The sequence below is a fragment of the Sycon ciliatum genome, chromosome 3 (assembly GCF_964019385.1).
Source record: "Sycon ciliatum chromosome 3, ocSycCili1.1, whole genome shotgun sequence".
NCBI lineage: Eukaryota > Metazoa > Porifera > Calcarea > Leucosolenida > Sycettidae > Sycon > Sycon ciliatum.
The window spans coordinates 33,847,984-33,872,884 of record NC_088645.1 but is presented as its reverse complement, the minus strand read 5'-3'; the positions used below and the strand labels follow the sequence as shown (position 1 = coordinate 33,872,884).

At 50.8% G+C, this 24,901-nt stretch overlaps 1 protein-coding gene across 6 annotated transcripts in view; it reads left to right on the top strand.

Moving 5' to 3' along the window:
• LOC135812033 (serine/threonine-protein kinase OSR1-like) overlaps positions 1-24,901 on the top strand; it is a 122,063-nt gene that overhangs the window by 5,443 nt on the left and 91,719 nt on the right. For 2 of the 6 annotated variants that reach the window (XR_010552735.1, XM_065325338.1), the window contains exon 3: positions 6,833-6,940. Coding sequence is in view for 3 of the 6 variants with exons in the window: in XM_065325338.1 (XP_065181410.1) it covers positions 6,833-6,940 (108 nt within the window). In the remaining 3 variants the exon portion in view is untranslated. Of the gene's footprint in view, positions 1-6,832; positions 6,941-8,716; positions 8,813-12,465; positions 13,880-24,901 lie in introns of those variants that run through there. The other 4 variants (XR_010552737.1, XR_010552736.1, XM_065325341.1 and 1 more) reach the window with 4 other exon arrangements.

The following is a 24,901-nucleotide window of genomic DNA, read 5'->3' as shown; positions in this document are numbered from 1 at the left end:
CTGCGACCAATGGTGATGCTGCTGCGGCAACTGCTGGTGCTGCTGCGGCGACTGCTGGTGCTGCTGCGGCGACGACTGGTGCTGCTGCGGCGACTGCTGGTGCTGCTGCGGCGACTGCGTGTGCTGCTGCGGCGACTGCTGGTGCTGTTGGGGCGACTGCTGGTGCTGCTGCGACTGCCGGTGCTGCTGCGGCGACTACTCGTGCCGATGCTGCGACTACTGCTGCGGCGACTACTGGTGCTGCTCCGGCGACTACTGGTGCTGCTGTGGCGACTACTGGTGCTGCTACGGCGACTACTGGTGCTGCTGCGGCGACTACTGGTGCTGCTACGGCGACTAGTGGTGCTGCTGCGGCGACTACTGGTGCTGCTCCGGCGACTACTGGTGCTGCTGCGGCGACTACTGGTGCTGCTGCGGCGACTAATGGAGCTGCTGCGGCGACTACTGGTGCTGCTGCGGCGACTGCTGCTGCGCCGACTGCTGGTGCTGCTGCGGCGACTACTGGTGCTTATGCTGCGACCAATGGTGATGCTGCTGCGGCAACTGCTGGTGCTGCTGCGGCGACTGCTGGTGCTGCTGCGGCGACGACTGGTGCTGCTGCGGCGACTGCTGGTGCTGCTGCGGCGACTGCGTGTGCTGCTGCGGCGACTGCGTGTGCTGCTGCGGCGACTGCTGGTGCTGTTGGGGCGACTGCTGGTGGTGCTGCGACTGCCGGTGCTGCTGCGGCGACTACTCGTGCCGATGCTGCGACTACTGCTGCGGCGACTACTGGTGCTGCTCCGGCGACTACTGGTGCTGCTGTGGCGACTACTGGTGCTGTTACGGCGACTAATGGTGCAGCTGCGGCGAGTACTGGTGCTGCAGCGGCTACTGCTGATGCTGCTGCGCCGACTGCTGGTGCTGCTGCGGCAACTGCTGGTGCTGCTGCGGCGACTACTGGTGCTGCTGCGGCGACTAATGGTGATGCTGCTGCGGCACCTGCTGCTGCTGCGGCGACTGCTGGTGCTGCTGCGGCGACTGCTGATGCTGCTGCGGCGACTCCTGCTGCTGCTGCTTTGACTACTGGTGCTGCTACGGCGACTAGTGGTGCTGCTGCGGCGACTACTGGTGCTGCTCCGGCGACTACTGGTGCTGCTGCGGCGACTACTGGTGCTGCTGCGGCGACTAATGGAGCTGCTGCGGCGACTACTGGTGCTGCTGCGGCGACTGCTGCTGCGCCGACTGCTGGTGCTGCTGCGGCGACTACTGGTGCTTATGCTGCGACCAATGGTGATGCTGCTGCGGCAACTGCTGGTGCTGCTGCGGCGACTGCTGGTGCTGCTGCGGCGACGACTGGTGCTGCTGCGGCGACTGCTGGTGCTGCTGCGGCGACTGCGTGTGCTGCTGCGGCGACTGCTGGTGCTGTTGGGGCGACTGCTGGTGCTGCTGCGACTGCCGGTGCTGCTGCGGCGACTACTCGTGCCGATGCTGCGACTACTGCTGCGGCGACTACTGGTGCTGCTCCGGCGACTACTGGTGCTGCTGTGGCGACTACTGGTGCTGCTACGGCGACTACTGGTGCTGCTGCGGCGACTACTGGTGCTGCTACGGCGACTAGTGGTGCTGCTGCGGCGACTACTGGTGCTGCTCCGGCGACTACTGGTGCTGCTGCGGCGACTACTGGTGCTGCTGCGGCGACTAATGGAGCTGCTGCGGCGACTACTGGTGCTGCTGCGGCGACTGCTGCTGCGCCGACTGCTGGTGCTGCTGCGGCGACTACTGGTGCTTATGCTGCGACCAATGGTGATGCTGCTGCGGCAACTGCTGGTGCTGCTGCGGCGACTGCTGGTGCTGCTGCGGCGACGACTGGTGCTGCTGCGGCGACTGCTGGTGCTGCTGCGGCGACTGCGTGTGCTGCTGCGGCGACTGCGTGTGCTGCTGCGGCGACTGCTGGTGCTGTTGGGGCGACTGCTGGTGGTGCTGCGACTGCCGGTGCTGCTGCGGCGACTACTCGTGCCGATGCTGCGACTACTGCTGCGGCGACTACTGGTGCTGCTCCGGCGACTACTGGTGCTGCTGTGGCGACTACTGGTGCTGTTACGGCGACTAATGGTGCAGCTGCGGCGAGTACTGGTGCTGCAGCGGCTACTGCTGATGCTGCTGCGCCGACTGCTGGTGCTGCTGCGGCAACTGCTGGTGCTGCTGCGGCGACTACTGGTGCTGCTGCGGCGACTAATGGTGATGCTGCTGCGGCACCTGCTGCTGCTGCGGCGACTGCTGGTGCTGCTGCGGCGACTGCTGATGCTGCTGCGGCGACTCCTGCTGCTGCTGCTTTGACTGCCGGTGCTGCTGCGGCGACTACTGGTGCTGCTGCTTCGACTACTGGTGCTGCTGTGGCGACTACTGGTGCTGCTGCTGCGACTACTGGTGCTGCTGCTGCGACTACTGGTGTTGTTGCTGCGACTACTGGTGCTGCTGCGGCGACTACTGGTGCTGCTGCGGCGACTGCTGGTGCTGCTGCGGCGACTGCTGGTGCTGTTGCGGCGACTACTGGTGCTGCTGCTGCGACTACTGGTGCTGCTGCTGCGACTTCTGGTGCTGCTGCTGCGACTTCTGGTGCTGCTGGTGCCACTACTGGCGCTGCTGCGGCGACTACTGGTGCTGCTGCGGCGACTACTGGTGCTGCGGCGACTCCTGGTGCTGCTGCAGCGAATGTTGATGGTGCGACTGCGGCGACTACTGGTGCTGCTGCTGCGAATACTGGTGCTGCTGCGGCGACTACTGGTGCTGCTGCGGCGACTCCTGGTGCGCCTGCGGTGACAACTGGTGCTGCTGCGGCAACTACTTGTGCTGCTGCGGCGAATACTGGTGCTGCTGCGGTGACTACTGGTGCTGCTGCGGTGACTACTGCTGCTGCTGCGGTGACTACTGGTGCTGCTGCGGTGACTACTGGTGCTGCTGCGGTGACTACTGGTGCTGCTGCGGCGAATGCTGCTCCTGCTGCTGCGCCTGCAGCGACTGCTGGTGCTGCTGCGGCGAAAACTGGTGCTGCTGAGGAGAATGCTGGTGCTGCTGCGGCGACTACAGGTGCTGCTGCGGCGACTGCTGGTGCTGCTGCGGCGACTACTAGGGCTGTTGCGGCGACTGCTGGTGCTGCTGCGGCGACTACTGGTGCTGCTGTTGTGACTACTGCTGCTGCTGCGGTGACTACTGGTGCTGCTGCGGTGACTACTGGTGCTGCTGCGGTGACTACTGGTGCTGCTGGGGCGAATGCTGCTGCTGCTGCGTTGACTACTGGTGCGCCTGCGGCGACTGCTGGTGCTGCTGTGGCGACTGCTGCGGCGACTGCTGGTGCTGCTGCGGCGACTACAGGTGCTGCTGCGGCGACTGCTGGTGCTGCTGCGGCGACTACTAGGGCTGCTGCGGTGACTACTGGTGCTGCTGCGGCGACTACTGGTGCTGCTGCGGCGACTACTGGTGCTGCTGCGGCGACTACTAGGGCTGCTGCGGTAACTGCTGGTGCTGCTGCGGGGAGTACTGGTGCTGCTGCGGTGACTGCTGGTGCTGCAGTGGCGACTACTAGGGCTGCTGCGGCGACTGCTGGTGCTGCTGCCGCGACTACTGGTGCTGCTGCGGTGACTACTGCTGCTGCTGCGGTGACTACTGGTGCTGCTGCGGTGACTACTGGTGCTGCTGCGGTGACTACTGGTGCTGCTGCGGCGAATTCTGCTGCTGCTGCGTTGACTACTGGTGCGCCTGCGGCGACTGCTGGTGCTGCTGCGGCGACTGCTGCGGCGACTGCTGGTGCTGCTGCGGCGACTACAGGTGCTGCTGCGGCGACTGCTGGTGCTGCTGCGGCGACTACTTAGGCTGCTGCGGTGACTACTGGTGCTGCTGCGGCGACTACTGGTGCTGCTGCGGCGACTGCTGGTGCTGCTGCGTTGACTACTGGTGCTGCTGCGGCGACTCATTGTACTGCTTCGTCGACTAATGGTGCTGCTGCGGCGACTACTGGGGCTGCTGCGGCGACTGCTGGTGCTGCTGCGGTGACTACTGGTGCTGCTGCGGCGACTACTGGTGCTGCTGCGTTGATGACTGGTGCTGCTGTGGTGACTACTGGTGCTGCTGCGGTGACTACTGGTGCTGCTGCGGCGAATGCTGCTGCTGCGTTGACTACTGGTGCGCCTGCGGCGACTGCTGGTGCTGCTGCGGCGAAAACTGGTGCTGCTGAGGAGACTGCTGGTACTGCTGCGGCGACTACAGGTGCTGCTGCGGCACTGCTGGTGCTGCTGCGGCGACGACTAGGGCTGCTGCGGTGACTGCTGGTGCTGCTGCGGGGAGTACTGGTGCTGCTGCGGTGACTACTGTTGCTGCTGCAGCGGCTACTGGTGCTGCTGCGGTGACTACTGCTGCTTCTGCTGGGTGACTTTTGGTGCCGCTGCGGCGAATGCTGCTGCTGCTGCGTTGACCACTGGTGCCCCTGCGGTGACTACTGTTGCTGCTGCGGCGACTGCTGGTTTTGCTGCTGCGTTGACTACTGGTGCTGCTGCGGTGACTACTGGTGCTGCTGCGGTGACTACTGGTGCTGCTGCGGTGACTACTGCTGCTGCTGCGGTGACCACTGGTGCTGCTGCGGCGAATGTTGCTGCTGCTGCGTTGACTACTGGTGCGCCTGCGGCGACTGCTGGCGCTGCTGTGGCGAATACTGGTGCAGCTGCGGCGACTGCAAGTGCTGCTGCGGCGACTACTGGTGCCGATGCGGCGACTGCTGGTGCTGCTGCGGTGACTACTGGGGCTGCTGCGGTGACCACTGGTGCTGCTGCGGCGAATGTTGCTGCTGCTGCGTTGACTACTGGTGCTGCTGCGGCGACTACTGGTGCTGCTGCGGTGATTACTGGTGCTGCTGTGGTGACTACTGGTGCTGCTGCGGTGACTACTGGTGCCGATGCGGCGACGCCTGGTGCTGCTGCGGCGACTACTGGGGCTGCAGCGGTGACTACTGGTGCTGCTGCGGCGAATACCGGCGCTGCTGCGGTGACTTCTGGTGCTGCTGCGGCGACTACTGGTGCTGCTGCGGTGACTACTGGTGCTGCTGCGGTGACTACTGGTGCTGCTGTGGCGACTACTGGTGCTGCTGCGGCTACTGCTGGTGCTGCTGCGGCGACTACTGGTGCTGCTGCGGCGACTAATGGTGCTGCTGTGTTGACCACTGGTTCTGCTGCGGCGACTAATGGTGCTGCTTCGGCGACTGCTGGTGCTGCTGCGGCGACTGCTGGTGCTGCTGCTGGTGTTGTTGTTGCTGCTGCTGCTGCTGCTGCTGCTGCTGCTGTTGTTGTTCTTGTTGTGGCTGCTTCTCTTGCTTCGACTGGTGCTGTTAGCTGCATTTGCATTTGTGGAGGTATCGAATCTCCACGGCCTGCAGTAGAGCGGCCTTGGCCAGAAATTGACTGACGTCACTGTCAGCTTGGAGGTGGCATCATCTGATATCCTTGCGGACACTCGCCTGTTTCCGGCTGTGTGTAGGTTGCATTGGTGGGCTTTGACAGGCGTCCTCACGCTTTCTGACCTACGGTGTACAAACTCAGTGAGGCTGTCCACCGTACAGTCGTGGGTTAAGTTGCCCACAAGGAACACCGATCGCTTATTTCTTGGCGGGCGCGCGGCAACTAATTTCCAACTGTCATCCTCGATGATGGCCAGGATAGGTTGGCTCTTCTTGCAGTTTGATTGCACAGGCTCAGGATCGACCAAGCTGGGGTCGTCCGTACGGGTACGGGTTTCGTGCTGTGCAGAGCCAGAGGCCAAGTCGATCTGCCCTGACTGCTGTCCCGGGGATCATCTGCATCGGCTGGGTCCAGCTGGTTTGCTGCTGGGTCAAGCTGGGGGGGACGGTTACGAGGCTTCGTACGCGTACGAGATTTGTCGCCTTGAGCTTGGTGCTGAGAAGATTGTGCAGGGGCCTTGTTGGGAACAAAAAAGTGTATTCATTCATCAAAGTCCGTTTTTAACCCCTTTAACTTTTGATTCAAATGCATGTGAAAGAAAGAGAAGCATGAAAATCCATAGATTTGAGCAATTTTGGTTCACTTTATATGAAACACCAATGTGTTTTTCTCTGAAAGCACACACATCTACCTTTTCTGACCAGAAATTGGGACACTACCTTCCACGGTCACGACCATGTGTATGAGATTGTGTGGAAATGTAATAAGTGTTTCGCCACATTATGGTTCTTTAGTCCACAAGAAACTCATCTTGATCACACAATACCTTCTAACATTGTCCAGTCCACAAGAAACTCATCTTGATCACACAATACCTTCTAACATTGTCCAGTCCACAAGAAACTCATCTTGATCACACAATACCTTCTAACATTGTCCAGTCCACAAGAAACTCATCATGATCACACAATACCTTCTAACATTGTCCAGTCCACAAGAAACTCATCATGATCACACAATACCTTCTAACATTGTCCAGTCCACAAGCAACTCATCATGATCACACAATACCTTCTAACATTGCAATGCAGTACTTGAGTGGAGTATGAAGGTCAGTCTCAATACGAGAACAAGGATGCTTCTACGCTGTCAGACCCCGCGAACTTGCATGTACCCCAGTGGTGGAGATGTCGACAATGTCGATTCTTTCTCACACTTCACATTAGCCATAACTAGTGCAGGGTCGGCTGCGGACAGCCATATACAGCCCACAGTCAGCTTCTACTCTGTGTGTGCGCGTGTGCTTGGGCATGCGCGTGTGCTTGGGTGCATGTGCATGTCTTTACGGCCATACACTGGTGTGGATGTGTAAATGTGTGTACATGCTTATGCTGTTCTGTACATTACAGGCTCAGGGAAGTGGCGCTGACTCTGGACGGTCAGCAATGACCAGTGCTAGCAGAGGACAGACGTCTAGTGCAGAAAGCAGAGCCACCAGGGCCACTCCAGTTTCTAGCGTAAGTAGATCTTGCTCAAGAAATCTTGATTGGTGTTGCCAGTTTACCACTGATAATGTGTATAATGCCAAAGGCATGCTTCGCCTCATCCGGTCCAATGATAGTGTGAAAAGAGATAAAAATGTAAATAAAAAAACTGTTCTAGAGCTTGCTGCTGTCGATGTTTTCACTCAAAGTGCATACAGGTTTGAGCTGATTTCCACAGATCTCTGTGTTTATCGACTCCCTTGTTTGTGATCTACAAACCAGGAATTAAAGATACTGGCTGGATTTGATCCATAAGAAATGTACACTACGCCGAGAGAAAGAGAGAGAGAGAGAGAGAGAGAGAGAGAGAGAGAGAGAGAGAGAGAGAGAGAGAGAGAGAGAGAGGGAGGGAGGGAGGGAGGGAGGGAGGGAGGGAGGGAGGGAGGGAGGGAGGGAGGGAGGGAGGGAGGGAGGGAGGGAGAGACAGAGAGAGATAGAGAGCATGCTAGTTAAAACAGATATCTGGACTGTATGATAGAGATAGAGGAGAATATAGATAAAACAGGTTTCTGGGCTGTGTCTACTACCATAATACATGAAGAGTGTAGCAGTTCATACACATCTGTCCATGAATGCATACTCTCCGATGATTTTGACCAATGTTGGTAGTGGAGTATTGAAGCCGACACGATGCAGGTGCTGGAGAGTTGCAGAGTGTGCTGCCCGTTGAGGCAAGCCAACAATGCCCAGCATGGCTTCAGCTGACTGGGTCCTCCAAGCCTTTGTGTGTTTCTGAGCCTGATTGAGTGGCCATCGCACAGCTTGAAGAGTTCTTCTCAGTGTGGGCCGGCTACGGCCATGGAGGCGGCGCCGCATGAGCGTCAATACCTTCTGAACATTTAGCTCACGGATTCGGTAGACCGACTTAAGTTCTAGCAGGTCATGTGCAGCTTCAAAGTGCAGTCTCCCAAAGAGTGCCTTTTCACCTCAGTTCTGCACAACTTGCAGATGATGAAGATGGGTTTGGGTCAGGGCTGTGCTGTGCTCTAGGAGCCGTAGCCGTAGAGAAATACAGGCACAATGATACTCCGGAAGTAGCCGATTCTGCTCTGCAGCGTGAGGCCACGTCTTGCTCTCCAAAGACAGGAAATGATTGGGGGGGGGGGGGTAGTTGTGTGTGTTAGGTGGGGGAGGAGGGAGGTGGGGGGGGGGGGGGGAGGGGAGGTTGAATGGTCGTTCTGGGTTGGTGTTTGGGTTGGTGAGCAGGCATATGAGTGTATGTTCGTGTGCGCACAACCATGAGTCCTGATACACATCATTTTGCGTAAAAATAGTCCGTTTCCTCAAAAATGCCACAGCTCCCTGATTTTCACCATGCGAGTGCGTGCATGCGTGCTCAAATGCCGTCAATCCTTTTCTGCACCTTCTCCTCGCCCACTTACTGCTGGGTAGTGAGCCCATAAGTTGGATCATTTCCAAGTCCACCGAGAGTTTGGGGATTTCAGGGGGTGTCAGGCGTTGGACGGTTCAATAGCCAATTGAGTCATCTTTCCAAGATGCCTTTTGAATCTCTCTCCCCTCTCCCGGGAAGACCACGTGACCAGTTTTTGGCAGTGAGCAAGTACAAGTGCAATGTATGTGTACTCGCAGTACATGTGTACATACAATCATGTGTGTGTGTGTGTGCATCTGCTTCAATGTGCGTGTGCGTACTAATATATATTATGTGTGTGTATGTGTGTATGTGTGTGTGTATGTGTGTGTTGCTTACCTTCCACTATTCACATTCTACCCTGGATACGTGTGTAGGTTGGTGACAGTTCTAGACAGCACTCTGCTGCACCCGCCGCACATTCTCTGACTATCACACCGGAGAAGATTCGGCGCATCACAATGGAGAGAGAGGTATAGTACAACGTGTTTGGAATTTTTCTCTCCCCCCCCCCCCCCTCCCCATGATTTTACTGTGTGGATCAGGTCCTCCCTCAGTATTGCGGATCCGGCTGGTCATTAAACCCTGCTAGTGGATAGAAATCTGAAATGCCCTGCAAGCCATGGTCTATGCCACTGGTTTTAGATCCGTTTACAAAATAAGTCATCAGTACTTAAAATACGTTTATAACCACTGGTCCATGTCCCAGGTGCCCCAAACTTTCATTGCCAGATAATATTGTCCAAGGAGGAACCAGATTAAAATCAAGATGATCAAGGCAAAGACAAAGCATACTATATATGGACACAAAACAACGGAGGCAAAAGGCTGTACAGCACATATTCCGTCTGTGTGACTCGAGTGCATTCGACCAGTCCGGGAAAAAGGCGGTCGAAGAAGAAGAGTGCTGGTGGTTATTCCATTCATGCGTATAGTGGTCAGCGGTTGATGTATAGAGCCAACTTGTACGTTATTCTCTACAGAAAATGATGCAGCTACTCGAGCTCTAGAGGCTTGGGCTTACAAGAAGAAAGTAATTATTTCGTTCTGAAAAAATAGTTGCATCTAAATGGAATATATAAAATACTTATAATGAAGCGGATTTGTATAAGCTCTGTACGGTGCAATTCCCTTTATTCCCGTAGCTATGGAGAAGACGTTACTTCAGTAACGTCTGGCTCTAGCCAGGGTCCACATAGCTTTAATTTGGTGTTTGTGGCAGACGGACCTATGTCTGGCGCTATCCCCGTATCTGTCCCGTACCTAGGTCATCAAGGTGGTTGACGGTGTCGTATTACCCTCGACATTACCGTACCATCAAAGACGGCTGGCCACAAACAGCTGGCGACAATATTCAAATAGGGCTTTCAAATGCAAGATCATAACGTGAAGCAACTGGGAAGAATTAGTATGTATGCGAAGTGTATCGGGGGATGCATGCAGGGCGATAGTGCGGGTTTGAATCCCAGGTTATGTCTTGGAAAAAATAGGAGAAATGAAAAAAAAACATCCCTATGCTTTTTTTTGCCTAGCTCATCAAGGCAAAAAAGCATAGCGTAGGGCCCTGAGTTTCAAGCTCTCTCGTTAGCACATTGAAAAGGACTCAGCTTTAAGTTTTGTTTGTAAGCAATTTGATCATCGAGAGTTTGCCAGGGCTCACTCAACACGAGGTGACTGCTTTGCAAATTGCATGAGGCATGCCACTTTAGCTGTGTATATGGTGTACTCGTAGCCACTGACATTTTTATAGAGTTTGGGCCTGGGCAGTGCATAAAGACACTACGCTACAGCATGTATGCATGCATGGCATTTGATGTGTGTATCTGTGTGCATGTGACGGTGGTAGTGGTGGGGGGGGGGGGGGGGGGAAGAGTAGCTGAGGTTAAATTTTGCCTGAACAATCAGACTGACGCTGCTAGGGGCCTGTGGTTCATTATACATGTACCGGTACATACTAAGTTCTGGTTGTTCCCTTACCATTGCGCTGTACCGTGTGAGCATGTATGTGTGTGTGCGTGTGTGAACATTTGTGTGTGTGTGTGTGTGCATATGTGCATGTGTGTGCATACATGTGTGTGTGTGTGTGTGTGTGTGTGTGTGTGTGTGTGTGTGTGTGTGTGTGTGTGTGTGTGTGGTGTGTGTGGGTATGGGTGTGGGTGCGTGCGTGTGTGCCAGCTCGTTCGGTTGGTGGGTACACTTATGCCTGATTGTGTTGGGCCTGTTGCCAACGGGCTCGGCTACTTGAAGGTGTAATGTTGTACCTGCTACCTTTGTTGGTTCCAGGGTTCATATACTTTCTGGTTGAAGTATACATACCATGGACTGCATTTGCCTAGATTAAAGGGGAAGTCCGGTGAAAAATTTAAATTTCAGGGTTGGTAGAGTTTCGGGCGCTGAGTCAAATGGTGTTGGTCCCACGTGTCTCCGACAAAGCGTTCTCGAGATATCTCCGTTTGAAAAACTGAGTTTCGGGGGCTGTGCCATGACGTCACGCGGCCGCGCCACACCCCCCGCAACGTCATAGCGTGCAGCTAGGTCAAAAGAAGTGCGTGAAAGCAATAGTGTCAGTGCTATTTCAAATGATTTGGCGACCGATAGTAGGTGGTGCAAGCGACCCCGAGGACATAACTCCTTGTGAGAGTGATATATGAGGATGCAGCCATGGCTGACTTTCATGAGTTCGGTCCAGGGCTCGGTATTCAGCTGAAGAAATGGCCGCGCTGGCCGGTCAAGAGTGAGCGCTACTGAGTTTCCGACTGATGAAGAAGCAGCAGCTATTGTAGACGAGGCTGAGATAATTATCAGATCACTAGAGAGCAGAGTCGCCAAAATGGAGAAGAGTGATGCGAGTGCTCTAAATGTTGTTCCATACCGATTCGCTTAGACTCAAGTAGCCTGCCACATGGTGATGTTTTGGTGCGAACTTGGCATATTTCGCACCACTCAATTGGAGAACAGTGCAGGCTCTTTGAACCACTGGCACGACTCTTCGCTCGCAACGCTACGAGATCTGAAAGTTCTAGGTCCGGGAGCTGTTCGCTGTTTTGTTACTTGTCACGGTTGTGCACTCATCGCTGTAGCATAAAATAATGAGGCGGGAGCGGAAACTAAAATTTTCTTTCTCAAAGCACAACCACCGGCACCGGCAAGGAGAAACACACGTTCTCTGACCACATGAACTGATACGAGTGTAGTACATGACAAGTCCGTGTGTTGACTAGTTTTCTGAGTCTTGTGACTCGAGTCTTGTTGTAGCTACCCCAGCACGGCAGTGCGGGAGTAGTTCCATGTGTGATGAGTTTGTTGACTACATTGCAGCAAGCATGCACGCAGCGCATTGCTAGAGCCGTAGAGGCCAGTGCATGGCGACGGAAAAAGTCCAACTCAGGGGTGTCGGCCGTTGGGCGGTTCAATAGCCAATTGAGTCATCTTTCCAAGATTCCTTTTGAGTCTCTCTCCCCTCTCCCAGGGAGACCCACGTGACCAGTTTTGGCAGTGAGCAACAAATGTGTGTTTGTGTGTGTGTGTGTGTTTGCGTGTGTGTGTGTGTGAAGCTTGTATCAGATCCACTCTGATTCAGCCATCCACACTAGTAGCAAGTATTACCTTCACTGGGGGCAGGGGTAACTGCAGTTGGATCCCAGGACGGATACCCTGATGCCGTCAATCCTTTTTTCTGCACCTTGTCCTAACCCACTTACTGAGGTGTGGTGAGCCCATAAGTGAGATCATTTTCAAGTCCACCCAGAGTTTTGGGGATTTCAGCGGGTGTCGGCCGTTGAGTGGTTCAATAGCCAATTGAGTCCTCTTTCTAAAATTCCTTTTGAGTCTCTCTCCCCTCTCCCGGGGAGACCCACGTGACCAGTTTTGGCAGTGAGCAACAAGTACAAGTACAAGTGTGTGTGTGTGTGTGTGTGTGTGTGTGTGTGTGTGCATATGTGTGTGTGCGCGCGTGTGCGTGTGTGTGTGTGTGTGTGTGTGTGTGTGTGTGTGTGTGCAAGCTGTTGAATGGTGCAATCCCAGCACAAGGTGCTATGACTTCTGCCGTAGCATTGCTATCATCGCCTTTGGCAATGGGCGTCAAAAGGTCAAGGTGTGTGTGTTTGTGTGTGTGTGTGTTCTCCAGTGGATCCAGTGGATCAAAGCAACATCCGATTGTGGACAGTCTCCAAAACTCATCATCCACAATAACACTCTCGTTGCTGTCTGGACGGCTGGTGAAAATTTCCTTATTACAAGCATCCGGCAGACTACAGACATACGTCGCTGGACTGACCTTCCTCTTCCAAGTCGTGGTGGTCCATTTCAATACCCGTCCCTAGCAAGCAATGGTCAGGTTTTGTACCTGTATTATCATGACGACCAATTTGAACCTGTTCTACTGCAGTACGATCAGCATGATAGGCAGTGGGTGGAAGTAGCAAAGGTGCCGAAGCATGGCACGCACTGTGGCTGTGTTGTACATGCTACTGAAACTAGTGTTAGTCTTCTAGGTTCCTACACCATGTCAGGTTATGACCACTGTGTAAGCTGTTACACACTTCTTGACAAGCAGTGGAAATACTCTGATGTTCCCTCACATTCACTGCCTCCTCTTCCATGTGACTGTGCATTTGCCTCACTTGTAGCCTGTCATGGTTCACTGTACATCATTGGTGGTTACTACGGGAGTTTCCTCCAGTACACTGATGATGGTCATTGGCAAGAGGCTGTACGACCAGATGGTGTAAACCTGGCCAACGGCTGTTCACTGTCTGATGATAGTCTAGTCATTACCGGTTATAATTCTGACTCAAAGTGTATTAGGTGTATTGTGTACAATGTACATACACACTGCATCTATGAGTTGCCCAGTGTACAGTGTTGTGGGGGTTGTGTATCATCACTAGCACTACTCAATGGAGTACTGGTGCTCAGTACACCAGATGGCCTCTTTACGCTGGATATGAAGATTTGAGCAGGATATAGGCGGCACAGAACTACTGCCTTACCCTTTCAAATTCTGTACTTGATATTTTTGATTAACTGATGTTTGTATGATGTAACTTGGTGTTTTCCTTCCAGATCTTCTCTACTTTGCGCTGTAGCACATGTACTGTATACTATAGTAATATGCTAGAGTAACTCCATCCTTACATTACCTGTACATATCAATACCTACAATGACAATGCACTCGCAGTATTCGGTTTCCTTGCCTCTGATCATGATCATGCTGTTCACAAATCCTATTTTACCATTTCTCTATTGTTTGTTAGACAGTCATGTACCTATCTGTACATGTAACGGACTGCATCACCTTGTGCCTTGCTACCATGCTACAATGCTATGCCTAGACTTGATGACATCATTGCTTTTGATATCTAGGTCTGGGTGACCGCATTGCTTTTGATATCTAGATATATTATCTAGGTCTGGATGACCTCATAGTGCATTGAACCCAGGTTTGAATGATGTCATTGGACTTCAATCTTCCTCATGCAATTGTGTACGCACCCTGATATTTTCCTTTCAAAGTCGACTCGGTTTCTCTGACTTTCAAGCTCTTCTGTACACTTCACTTGTGGATCAGTATCACCCTGTGCGGTGTGGACTGCCTGGCAAGCTGATGTGAATCTTCCACTAATACTAATAGGATTGTCTAGTACTTGTACTGGGATGACAAAAAGTTCCCGTGCAGTTCTAGTCTTCGTACGTATTTACTGGGAATCACACTCGTGAGCAGTGTCATGAGTATAGCCACTGCTGAACAATGAAATCCTGTATGTGTTGCAAGAGAGGGATCCACGAGCAGAATGCGAACCCAGCACCACTGTCTTTCCAGGACAGTTACCTCGTACCGACTAGGCTACCGGGGATCACATACACCCGTGCCGTGGTTTCTTCTTGCTGCACTGCTCCCCGCCACAATAGGCTGTGTACTCACACCGCCCATACCTACACGCAGGGGGTGTGGGGGGGGGGGGGGGGAGGGGAAGGGTACGGTGGGCCATGGGAGCAGTGTAGCAAGAAGGAGCCACGGCTGTGTGCGATCCCCGGGAATGAAATCGGTAGGGCACTGTCCCGGAAAGACAGGGGTGCAGGGTTCAAATCCCGCCGGGAGATCCTTCCTGCTACTCTATGTTGCAAAAGTAGGATCCACGAGCGGGATTCGAGCCCAGTACCCCTGTCTTTCCGGGACAGTGCCCTCCCGATTAGGCTACCGTGGATCACACACACTCATGGGTGCTTCTTGCTTCACTGCTCCCCCGCCCAAACAGTCTGCAACATCTGGTACAATCATAGGTGTATGGTGCATGGTTGCCGTTGACAACGTATGATGAAGTTCTGCTGCTGCATATTTAATTAGGTGTGATCGGTATAAATGTTCAGAGTGCAGTGGACTGAAGTAGCTGGTAGATATGGGTGAAGCACTGCTAGTGACCTGCTGAGTGCTTGGTACCCATGCTTATGATATTGTTACATAATGACCGTATTCTCTGGAGTACATGTATAAGCCGCACTTTGAACACTCAAAATTCACCCAAATAGGGGGGGGGGGGCATGAGGCTTGTACTCCGATGGTCAAATTTATGGTGATAAAATGATATGGTAGATGTCTGCATCAGTTGAGATGCTTTTGGTGAAATTGCGCACTCGCGGCAAAGCGCTGCATTGCACTGGCGACTCACATTGCAATTTTATACTTCTAAAGTCTTTGCAGAAGACCAAGTCGAGAAAGCAAGCAGATGGACAATTACCGTAATATCGTGAATAGCCAGGCATATTCCTATAGAAGCCAATACAAGGGCTAGGCTTCTATTCAAACCAGGTATTTCTATGTGTGTCAACACTAAAACCAGGCAACTGTGCCGACAGTGTATCTAGAAGATGAGGCTTGTATTCAAAACAGGCTTCTCTAATTTATGAGACATTAGGCTTCAAGTACACAAGACACTATGGTATACAGTAGCCTTCAGTGGCATGGCCAGGTCATCAACATTCAGTACGAGTCTCGTACACATCCGTTGCCTTTCCAGTGTCCTTGGTGAAATGACCACCTGTGACATTTGCAGGGCTTTGGAGATCTTGAAGGCTGTACAAACTGTTGATATTGGCGAGCTTTGCTTGAACGCAAACCTCGACACAATATTGACATTTGAACCCCCCCCCCCCCCCTGGACTGCACAACATAAACATTTGAACCCCCCCCCCCCCTGGACTGCACAACATCACTCTGCTATACAGTACTAAACCGTATGGGCAATATCGCTCACACCCACATGCCAGTTTGGGTTTTGTGGTTCCCCTGACGACACGCGTCCAGGCCAACGTGCACTGCGGAGTACGGGCATACACACTCCCCCCCCCCCCCCCCCCCACACACACACACACAAGCACGCGCGCTCAAGGCTTGCCCGCGGAAATAACAGGCAAAAGGAGAACATGACAATGACATGCTAGCAGAAATAGCTTCAGAGCATCAGCTTGCACAACAAGCTGTGCCTCCATCATAATAATAATTATTATTATGTACCTCCAAGTACATGTATCATAGTCATAGACAGACATTTAAAGTGAGAATACGAGAGATTAGGGGTCATGATGACATCATCTGTACATCATGATGACATCATCATCTGTTCTTAGTATGACATCATACCTTTCAGGCTGCACTGCCACTGACATGATCAAACTACCATGATGATGCATCTCCAAGACCAAAGTCACTTTCGGCGTGCAGGCTAGTTGGATCGAATCCCGTTCCCGGGGCCTTGGGCGGTATCGACTTGGTCGCAGATTTCCTACCACGGGCCACTGCTCCTTCATTCATGGCCATCTTCATAGCTTTGACACCGGAGTGAGGATGCTTTGTTACCGACACGGCCTTTTCCTCTTCCCTGTCCAGACGTTCCCTATGGAGACGTTCCGTCGACGACAAAGCGCCGGCGGATGGATTGACCGGAGCGGGGCAGAAGACACGGCATTACCGTCAGCGAGAAGATCCGACAGGTCCAGTTCGCCACCGCTGGAGTCACCGCCGTCCTTGGACGGTATGCTGGCGATGTCCGGTAGGGAAGCAGACAGCGATGCTTTTCTCTTCTTCTTGGGACTCTAGTCTAGGGTCTGCCAGCAGTACTGACGAGAGGTGTTGACTCGACAGAATCACTTGCTTTTCTCTTCTTCTTGGAACTGTTATATTCCTGCATATTTCACTCCTTAGGGCTAAAATGACTGCTTATATTTGACTGCTTAGGGGTTCCGCAGTCGAACGGTGCCTAGTGCAGCATAGTCACTGTATGAGTAGTCAACTTGTTTTATTCAAAGCCCCACATTTAAGTGAATAATAGCAAGAAGGGGGGGGGGGGTTACCGCTGCCACCTGGAATTCTCCCCCCACTGACATTAGAACCACCCAAAATAGTCATTGCTTTGTGTCTCGTGTCCGTACCATCTTTGCCAACACCCGCTTCGAACCCGCTGGTTTCATTCCTTCCAGAGTGTATATAACATAGTAACGAATGATATGGCTGATTTCTACAGTACGCATTTGTTATAACCCTTCCTCTTCTCAATCTATAATGTTATAAATTTGCAGATATATTACCAGTAAGCCATGAACGGAGACCTCCTCAACTTAGGCCTCGACCTTTGGGGAATCCATAAATAAATAATGATAATAAAAATTAAATAAAAAGGTACAAGAGAGGAGCTAGAGAGAAAAGGTAAAACAAGGAGGCGTCCAGGTAGAAAAGGAAACGTCACTTGAAGGATTAGAACATTGAAAGGATCAGTCACGCAATACGGTTAATTCCCATCGTTGATCGGATAATTATTCATCCCTACGCAAGAAGTAGGTCGTTATTATTAACAAGGAAAAAATAATATTTTACCAAGCATGCCTGCAAACGAGTGACGCAAATAGGAAGCCCTGTGTAGTATCCCTGCTTTACAGTTTACACATGACTAGTAGTACATGTATTTTGCATGACTCTTATTGTTTAGAACTGCATACAGTACTTCCTACATTTACGATTGTTCTTCCATGATCCTTGCATGGCGCCACTACACACTGGAGAGTAGCTAGACCAACACTAACTATCAGTAGTCTTCATTGTTTCCAAAATACAATACTTGTGCCACTATGCTTCATTTGCAAGAGGTCCTTGTGCAGTTGTATGGACTTATCTTCACTGCAATATCAGTTTCATGCTCCAATGCTTCCTTTGTAGCACTGAGGCGTGCTGCGAGTAATCAATGGCATTTCCAGATTGCTTGCTATGCTATCACATACGTCCTTTAGCTGTTTTGCTGCCTGCTGCTTGTTTCCCGCAATAGACACCAGCTGAAGCTTCCTAGCTGGCCCCCTTGCCAACGGCCTTGTTAGATTCTGTATAAGTTCTCTTGTTTGTATCTCATACGTAAGAGTCGTGGTTGATTGAGAGCAAGTTCACTTAGGAATATTGGATACAAGATAAGCTCCAGGCCGTGCCGGAGTAAGTTCTGAAACGTTCGTTGACTGACTGTGGGAGTTGCCTCCTTGCCTTAGACCACGCACACCAATGTAATGTGCGTGGTCTAAGGCTAGGAGGCTCACGCACACTACACCTGCATCCACGAAAGAACGTTACAAACCATTTAAATAGCGAGAAAGAGATACAGCACCTCAATCTTGCCATAACGCTTGAATAATGTAAATCAGGATGCTTGTTGATAATTAAGCCAACCAAATTCTTCAGGGCACGTGAACACTCCTGGCTGCACATACCATTGGTAGCAAAAACCAAGGGCGTGAATGCACCTCTCTCCACATGTATTACCCTCTGCAGGTATGCTCTCTTCTTCTGTTGCTCATTCCTGGCTAGCTGAGCAAGAACCACCCCTCTCGACAGCAAGGACGCTGAAGGATGAGTCACCCTAACATCAAAGAATGTGTCTTGCTGCCGAGACCAGAAGCCCCTTGCACAGATATCCAGACGAGCCTCCGGACGCCAGTTAGTCGTGGCACCAGAGAGCGCTTCACCCTCGAGTGGGAGCTAAGGAGGCTCAATTCGCACATCGGGATGGCCACATCCATGGCCTCGGCAATCAGGTCACGCAGAGCATTGTGCCGGAGAGTGGGGTACCCCCCAGTAGGGAACGTTGCCGCAAGATCGACGCTGAGGTCCGCACCACACGCACGAGCTTGGAATGTCCCGCAAGGGCCAGCCATATCGTAATGACAATGCGTCAACAAACTCCACCTTGTTAAGAATGAAGCCACTCTCTGCCAGGGGCTCAGCAGTCAGCCAGCTTGAAACCCCAGGGTCAGCAGCACATTCCACCAGCAACCTCTGCTGATTGCACAGCCCCAGGGACATGTACGCCTGCAACTGACGATATGCAGACGCACGCAACTTCTGCTCACCCCTGCGGAGAGCCCCTGCCTGAGCAATAACGATGGCCGGCGGAGCAGCATCAGATTTGTACTCTATCATGTCCACAATGGGCCGCGTCACCCTCAGACTCACTCTTCGCTGTTCACTGGCGTCCTGGGCAATACTTGGGAGGGCGAGGCCACCGAACCTGACAGGCACTGCCAACAGTTTGCGTTCAGTATCTGACAGGCTGGTACGACCAGTGAGGGCCGGAATCAGGTCTCTTCCAATGACACTATCTAGTTCATCAAAACACGCAGATTCTGGGTCTTTGTGAGATCGCAGATGATAGTGCCACTTCCTACGCAGGCCTCTGGTAAAAGCACTGTAAGCCGCGCATGTGGTTGCGTCCTGGCAAACGATGCCAACGCACGTACCTCCTTACTCCACAATGCCACGTGACGTCACAGACTTCCAGTGATGTACTCCTGCGTGCCGATTGCGCCACCCAGATAACGGACACCATCACTCCGTATATATATATATATATATATATATATATATATATATATATATATATATATAAAAATAAAAAATATACCCGCCGTAATCCGCATTGTGTGGATTCACAGGAAGTGTGAGTTACGAAGTCTGAAGAAAATGTTGAACGGCCACTGCTGGGATGACGACTACATCATAGCTCAGTGGTTAGAGCATCGCTGGCTACAAGCGAGGGTCCCTGGTTCGAGTCCTGGTGGTGACAGTCAATTTTTTCTTCAGACTTTTCCCGTTTGTCTCTTTCCCTCAAACCAGTTAATATATATATATATATATATTACTGGTGTGTCAGCAAACAAGATCCTTGCTTCCTCCTCCAATCCAGGCTTGACTAGTAACTTAGTCTTAGCAGCATTTGGATTTTATCCATAATGTGGACCAAGGGAGGTGATGTCACGCCAAAACGCATGAACTACCGACAGCCGACCACCAGCCTCGCCGTAATCCGCATACCAGCACTGCTGAATATCCGTGTGATGTTGCCGAAGGTCACGAATCATAGGTGTCACTGCTAACGCGAACATGGCCATTGCCAAGGGATCACCCTGACACGTGCCCTCCCGAGACTAAATCATGCCGCCGCCAGACAGAAATAGCGGGATGGGTGCACCATACGTATTGGCAATGAAGTTGGCCATTGGAGGACATAGGTGGCTGATGTTATGCAGAGCAGCTTTGCGATTAATTGCATTAAATGCTTTGGACGCACTAATGAGGAGAATTGCCTCAGTCTCCACACTGAAATATAGAGACTGCACTGAGCTGATGCGGCACAACAGCAGCAGCAATGTCGGAAGAGACACGTGTGATAATAGCCTTGGTGATGATCCTGCGATAGCACGATCGTAGTTTTGCGATCAGCCCTCTATGCCATACCGAATCGAATGCTTTGGCCAAGTCGAAGAAGCAGAGACCTTGATGGCGCCTTTGGTGTCGCTGAGTGTACAGCTCCTGGACAATGCGGGTCAGCTGTAGCGAGGTCGAGTCCCCACGACAGAAGCCAGACTGGTACTGAGAAAGCGCCGGTTGAGAAATGTTTATACAGAATATTGTAAACAACACGTTCACATACTTTCGACAAACTTGGTAGCAGCGAAATGGGGCGATAATTGGTAGTGTGCTGACGAGAACCTTTATTCTTATAAATGGGAGTGACAACAGCAAACTTCCAAACAAGTGGGTATACGCCGCTTGCAAAGGAGATGTTGAAGAAGGTGGAGAGAGGTGACGAAATTGAGGGTGCCAGACGTTTAAGAACTTCATTGGGAAGACCGTCAAAACCAGGTGATTTATTGATTTTCAACTTGTTCATGACGGTCCTAACTGTGGATGGGGAGGTCTGGAAGGAATCAAGTGAGGACAGAATAGCAGAGAGTTCCGCAAGAGATGGCACGCACCATTGTGGGTCGTCACTAGGTGCAACAGTGGTAAAAATGCACGTTGGGCAAGTTTGCAATGTACCTAGTATCATGAGCAATACTGCCGTCCGGTCTCTGCATTGAGGGTATGGGAGCACTTATGCGATTATTCGATTTTGGTAGGAATTGTGCGAAAAATTATGCTAGCATAATCTGTCTAAGGCCTATGGCAGGTACAATGTACATGTACTTCGAGTACAGGTTAACAAGTCAAGCAATAGTTACTAGTACACATATTTGTATTGTTCCGTGACGGATTGCATTCACTGAGAGAACTCTGGGAGAACTCTTCTTCAGATGAACCTGCCGACAACACAACATTTCTTGTATTCTTCTTCCTTCCTCCTGCTTTGTTCTTGTGACTACAGTAGTATGTGCAATTTTAAAAAGCAAAACGAATCCAGACAATCCTGCCGCTGAACCCGAGACCCACTGTCACGGGAGGTAGACCCAATTCATCAGCACGCTGATTCGCTGATTCGTCTCCAGATATGACAATGACATGATTGTACATGTATTGTCATCGGTTCGGTCTTCTCATTACCTTCTCTGCTCCACTGTGTACCTCAGTATTTAAAAAAAGAAAAAAAAAGAAAAAAGAAAACAGCGTTGTCCTACCTGCTGGCTGCAGAGGTCAATCGAAATCACGAGATTATTAATATTTTCTGACCACTCTCCATTACGACATCATCCGACCACGTGATCATACATTATCATGCAGCACCTCATGTACTTGTACATGTACAATCATGCAATTGTTAGATTGATAGCATGAAACAAGGTGGAGGACACTGTGTTCGGAAACAGTGACAAGGTTTATCTTATACTGGTTTTTAACCAGTGTAAGGTTATATCATATGTACAATCATCTACATGTACATAATCTGCTCGACTGTGTACCTCGGTACTTAAAAAAAAAGAAAAAAAGAAAAAGAAAAAAGCGTTGTCCTACCTGCAGAGGTCAATCGAAATTACGAGATCATTTTCTGAACAATCTCCATTACGACATCATCCGACCACGTGATCATACATTATCATGCGGCAGATACATGTATACAATCATGTACATTGCACAATGATCACAAGGAGGAAAACGTCTTTCTGCTAGCGGAGAAGGCTCATCACACAACTGATAACGTGGACCACTACATTGTAGTATTAAAATAACTGATAACGTGGACCACTACATTGTAGTATTAAAATAATTGATAACGTGGACCACTACATTGTAGTATTAAAATAACTGATAACGTGGACCACTACATTGTAGTATTAAAATTACGGATAACGGGGACCACTACATTGTAGTATTAAAATAACTGATAACGTGGACCACTACATTGTAGTATTAAAATAACTGATAACGTGGACCACTACATTGTAGTATTAAAATAACTGATAACGTGGACCACTACATTGTAGTATTAAAATAACTGATAACGTGGACCACTACATTGTAGTATTAAAATAACTGATAACGTGGACCACTACATTGTAGTATTAAAATAATTGATAACGTGGACCACTACATTGTAGTATTAAAATAACTGATAACGTGGACCACTACATTGTAGTATTAAAATAACTGATAACGTGGACCACTACATTGTAGTATTAAAATAATTGATAACGTGGACCACTACATTGTAGTATTAAAATAACTGATAACGTGGACCACTACATTGTAGTATTAAAATAACTGATAACGTGGACCACTACATTGTAGTATTAAAATAACTGATAACGTGGACCACTACATTGTAGTATTAAAATAACTGATAACGTGGACCACTACATTGTAGTATTTATACACACAAAAGGCACAACAGAGGTTTACAGAGTTTGTCGCTCGAGCAACAAGCTCTGTATTAAACCTCTGTTGTTCTTTATTGTGTTGTACAATGAATTTTACTGGACTGCTGGCTCCAACCATGCATGCAGCTTCAGTCATTCGGGTCACGTCCCAGATTCCCTAGCTCTGACACTTGCTCAGTGCAGCACGTGCTCGCATTGGCTGGACACCAGCAGACATGCAGCCAAGGAAAGACAGTTTAGTGACAAGTAATGAAAGGCACGTGCAGACATACCGGTAGTGTAATGATTATTTTTAATTATTCATGTCCCCGGAGGAGGAGAGTCGCTACATTATGTGCTGCATGGTAGATGTACTAGTAACATGTAGTACGCTACTCGCGCGATTACTGGCCCTGGCCCTGGAGCACTATTTTTTCAATATCCATCACAGATGGGGCAGTATTCAAGAGAGGGCACTATCAAATTTTTTCATTGCTGGTACATTTGCGTCATCCAGCATAAAACAAAAAATAACAGAGCGGCTCAGCCTAAAGTGTACTGTAAACGCTCACGACTCCACAGAAACGGGAACAAGACCTGCAATTTTGTTCCTGAAAACACCAGTGCGAAGCAATAGTATAGTATAATATTTTATTCATATTTCTCTAGGGCAGTCCTCACAGATCTACATGTATGGTCGCCTTACGGGGTACCCTAGCCAATCTAGGATTGCGATACGAAATTGACTTGGTGAAGCAGCGAGGCGGACCGATGCCGGAACTGAGTTTCAGCGGTCAGCGGCTAAATAAGAAAGAGAGGAATACAGTAACCAAATCGAGAGGAGGCTCGTGGCAGTACAAGTCCAAGCGAGACTTGAGACCTTGTGCAGGTGCGGTTACGTGCCTCAGAATTGGCACGAAGGCAGAAAAGGCGGCACAGAAGTGAGCCGACAGAAGAATGAACGCATCAATGGCCAAGAACATTAGCAAAAGAACACCAAATTAACTACTTGCACATGGGCTTGGTTACAAGACCGGTTGGGGGGGGGGGGGCACTAATAATCGCGCGAGTACGGGTAGTAGATTCTACTAGTTCTAGTAGTAGCTCGGCGCATGACATTACGTCATTATCATGATTGGTGCGAGATACTGCACAGAACGAACAAGATTTTGAAGTCCGGCGGCCGGAGCAGTACTACTAGTAGGCATAGCAGATCTACGTATACTAGTGTTATAGTAGAACTCCGGCATCGGAAGCCTTGATTCCAGTCATCCCAGAGCACGTGCTCGCATTGGCTTGACCCTAGCACAGTACACATGGTACAGTAGCAGACATCATGATTCATGCCATCATGGGCATGGAGGATGATCATGGAGCCAAGAAAAGACAGTACAGACAGTGTAGTTACAGTGACAAGTACAAGTCTGCATCGGATGAAGGCCGCGTGCTGCCCCTGAAGGAGGCAAATAATTGAAATATATTATTTGTTAGGGCTTTGTTATGTCATCGTATGTATTTATTTGTGCAGGCGTTGTGGCCGGATTCCTGAACTACGATACCATGGTTACGTAGTATGTATTAGTAGCCTTTGCATTGCAAGCACTCAGAAGGAGGACTAGCTCAGCGCATGCCATGACCATGAATGACCCTCCGAGATCATGCGAGATACCGGGCACCGCACAGAAAGAACAGGATTTGAAGCCAGCCGGCGCAGAAGACATGGGAGATCTACGTAGATCTGCGGCATCGTAAGATCCCAGTCATCCCAGAACAAAAGGCTTCGCCTGCGAAGCTCCACCTACTAGTACTAGCAGTCAGATACCGACCGTATAGTAAGACCAACATCGAATTTTTTTTTTATCATCTACCCGCCGAGTTGGTGAGGGACGAAGGCGTCCTGGATTTGTTTGTTCTTTTTCTTACCACTGGAAACGGACTGTCTGAAGTGTGACTATCGTAGACAAAGTCGTTCAAGATGAATCGCGACGCTCAGGCGTTGCTGGATGACCTAGGGCTAACACACCAGCATATCACGTTCCTAGGTGACGTTCAGGTGAGAGACGAAGACGAAATCGGCAGAGGATCAGATGCAGTTGTCTACAAGGTCAACTGGCAAGGTATCGATATCGCTCTCAAAGTTTTACACCCCGTGTTGGTTGAGCCAGGTGTACAGGATAGAGAGCGTAAGCTCAGAGCTTTTGGCCAAGAGGTGTTTCGTCTCAGCAGAGTACATCACCCGAACCTGTGTCAACTGATAGGATTAGCTCGGGTAAGGGGAAATGCTGCGTTGGCCCTGGAGTTATTGTCGGCGTCTCTAGAAGACGTTAGCATTGGAGATGGCAGAGAGGATGCTCCTAAGCTCGTGTCGTATCTCTGCGACGCTAGTGCAGGACTTCGCTATCTGCATTCATTCGGAATCATTCACCGCGATCTAGCGCCCAAGAATGTGCTTGTGAAA